Genomic DNA, 3474 nt, shown 5'->3' on the forward strand with positions numbered 1-3474 from the left:
CTGTATGTATAATTCAGGACACATGCATTTGGAATTGTTGCGTCTCCATATCTGCCAAAAAGAGAAAATAGATATTCAAAACTGTTTCCCATTTAGCGATGTAAAAACGTCAAATGTAATTTATTATACGCAGTGAAATGTGAAACACTTTCAAATTCATGATAATTGTATCAAAAGCGTATATGCCCTCGCAAAACAAATAAATGAATATAGATGCAATAATATTCTCCAACACAACGGTAACTATTGACTGGAATATGCATACTTCTAAAAAAATATGTATTTTCGAATCGTTGAAAGAATTGATTGATAATACATAGACTTGTAAATCAGTTATTAATAAGACTGTGTTTCTTAAAGAGGCCAAACTAATCAATTCGAAATGAGAAAACTTGAAATGACACGTTTCTCCGTTTTCTTTCTTTGCCAGCACGCAGTACCAAGAGGGGAGGGACTACAAGAAACTCTCCTTTGAGGACAGAAACATTGACCTCGACCGCCTGCAGGCCCCAAGCGACCACGTGGTGACTGGCGTGAGGTTTAGAATGCTCGGTCCACACATCAATCTGGAGGTAATGGAATAAGCTGTCAAAAATGCGAAAAAGGACTGTGACTAGATGACCTTCTACAAGATTAATGACCTTGAGTCCGTTGCCTTTCCTGGCTGTCTGATTGTGGTCTGCATACAGACAAGTTTATTGATATTTATTCCACGGAACAGTTCCTTTGCGAAGGGAATACGTGAAAAGTTGTCTAGGGAATATGTCAGAGAACGTTATTATTACCTTGTGGCCTACGACTTCTACGTAGCTGAAATTAACCAATAAGTGACACGCACGAACTTAAAGTATTTACTTCGAAATGACGGCTACACTACATATTTCTTGATCCTAACTGTTCTTGTTTACCTTCACCAGGTTCAAGTGACGCCAGTGAATTACACGACGGGCCAGCTCCAGCCCTTCAAAAGTTACTGGATCAGCAACGACAACACCCCCGTCATGGCAAAGAATCCGAGGAGGGAATTCAAGCTGTACGAACCCGACGACCCGACCCGGTTCCCCTCGATACACAAGATCGACTCGCAGCCGGATACCTTCATTCGCTTTGGGCCAACCTCCAGAGGAAAGGACGTGGCGCAACTGACGGTGCCGTTCTTCGACGCCCAGAACGTGTCCCCCTCGCCGAGCTCCTGGTTCTCTGGGGTCGAGATATTCCACAAGGGTCACCCTGGCTCCGGCGGCTTCCTCGGGCTCAGGGTCACCACCTATGACATGACGCCGTATATGGAGGACGCTGAGGAAGTGAAGGACACCCACGTCGATCTCCCCAGCCCCCCGATCGTGTAACAGAATGTGTATCTGGCTGTTACAGTGTGCATTTCTCGTTTTGTTGCTCGTCCCCGCCCAGTTGTTTATTCTACCCAGGAGTCAGTTCCTTCGTGGGGAGAAACGAAGCTAAAAGTTTAACAGTAATTATCTTTGCAGCTTATTATAATATAGCAATGCTGATCGCATTCACGTTTTATTTATGCCTTTACTTATCAGACTTTGTGACAAGGCAATAAATAATCGCTTCAGAGGCATATAACATCATTAGAAAGTAGCACTATCATATATTTTTATATCTAAAGTAAGTGAAATGTATCGTTGTACCCTGTGTTTCAAGTTAAGTCACAAAATGCGTGTTTTATTTGTTGTTGGGTTACCCATATTTGAAATCCCGTATAATATGCTTTACATTAGTTCTATCTAAGAAAGAAAACGGAAATCCATTTGTAATTATAGAAAATAAGAAGTACCCGACTGGCAATCAACAGTTACCTTCTGTATTCCTGAAATCTCTGAAAGGTAATTCTGCAGGGAGGGACAGAAGGTCCCAGGCTCACGTAACACGTTTTTCTCTGTAAACGCAAATAAACAAATACACTTGAACGTGTGTTGTGTTTGTATCAGATATCCTCCTGAGAAATGTACCGTGTAAATATTTGCGGAGTTTAATCACCTCCCTTCTTTATCTTTTTTTATGAACATAACCTTGACAACCAAGAATGAAACCACTGGTACTCTCAGAAAGAGTTACAACCGCATTACAATGCAATCCACGGAAGGTTCACTTTCGCTCTAACCATGACCTTAATGATAAAATCAAGGCTAACGAGAGTTATTCAAATTCAAGGCCAGTGCAGAGATACGGCATGAAGTCCACGTGGCTCGGCAAATGCTTAATATTCACTGGAGAAGCAGTACAATAGCACCACACGCTAGACGGTACATTTACCTCCAACGTCAATAGCGGAACACTGGTATGATGACAGAGGAACATCCTGTGATGGGACAACCCAGTGACGGCGTCTGCATGCAAAGTAGGGTTCGGGTTGGGGAGGAAGAGAGTGGAGCTTCCAAGAAAAAGTTCAGTCACCCTCTTTCCTTTCTTGTTATCTATGTTGACACATGGGCATGAATTAAAATAGAGAGAAAATAAAAGAAACACGAGATTAAAGTTGCAATGCCTGTTTGACAGCGCCCTCGAGGGATCTAGTGCAGTAACAAGTTCCAGGCCTCGTGCGTCCCTTCATGAGCCCCGTGATAGTCTTAGCAACAGATTTCCGAGCATCAGGAGGTGTCTTGGGTCCTGAAATTACAGGGAAGCAACACATCCCCTAGGATCAAATGCAGCGGTAGAATCTCGAGTAAAGGCGTCACTGGAACAAAGGAGATGCCTTCGCTCATTTTAAAGGGAAAGGACAGTACATTAGGACCCCTGATGTAGTCCATGTTAGAATATGTGAGAACAAAGCATACAATGACAGAAATAAGAATGTCATGGATAATAATGATGAAGATAGCCGCAACTTATCAAGAATTATTTTGATATAAGTGATAACAGCAGTAAGAAATGCAGGAACAAAACAGTTGTATGGTAGCAAAAACAAGTCACATTTAGACCAAAAAATGTTTACGAATATTATTGATTGTAATAATAACGTAATGAAAAACAATATTGCGATTGTCGATCCTTTATTGATAATAGTCATAGGAAGAAATAAGGTAAAAATACTTTTCTATGATAGAACTCTGAATAGGATAGGAAAGTGTACTGTGCTGTGTGCAGTGCATGCATCAGTTCTCGGATAGGAACAGGCTAAAATGTGTAACATGTGCAATTTCCGGTTGGCAATATATCTGTTTCAAGATTTCATTGAACAAAACAAGCCCTGAGTCAGTTATCGCAATCACAGAAAATCCAGGGGCTATTGGTGTAGGGGTAACTAATGTAATAATATGGAGGACTGCACTATTTGAAAGAGAGATTAGAAAGACGAAAAGGCATTAGGGGTAACTAATGTAATAATATGTAGAACTGCCTATTTGAAAGAGAGATTGGAAAGACGAAGAGACAAATGACAGTAACAGTAATAATAAGGAATAAGAAAGGTAAATAGATGTCAGCTTAAAGAATGTAATGATAATC

At 41.0% G+C, this 3474-nt stretch overlaps 1 protein-coding gene across 5 annotated transcripts in view; it reads left to right on the forward strand.

Annotated features, from left to right (window-relative positions):
- LOC119589152 overlaps window positions 1–1938 on the forward strand; it is a 28879-nt gene extending 26941 nt beyond the window's left edge. For all 5 annotated transcript variants that reach the window (XM_037937729.1, XM_037937727.1, XM_037937728.1 and 2 more), the window contains 2 exons: window positions 431–572; window positions 918–1938. In XM_037937729.1, the coding sequence (XP_037793657.1) occupies window positions 431–572; window positions 918–1349 (574 nt within the window). In that variant the 3' untranslated portion in view covers window positions 1350–1938. The remainder of the gene's footprint in view (window positions 1–430; window positions 573–917) is intronic.
- The last annotated feature ends 1536 nt before the right edge of the window (window positions 1939–3474 follow it).

The sequence above is a fragment of the Penaeus monodon genome, chromosome 25 (genome assembly GCF_015228065.2).
Source record: "Penaeus monodon isolate SGIC_2016 chromosome 25, NSTDA_Pmon_1, whole genome shotgun sequence".
Taxonomy (NCBI): domain Eukaryota; kingdom Metazoa; phylum Arthropoda; class Malacostraca; order Decapoda; family Penaeidae; genus Penaeus; species Penaeus monodon.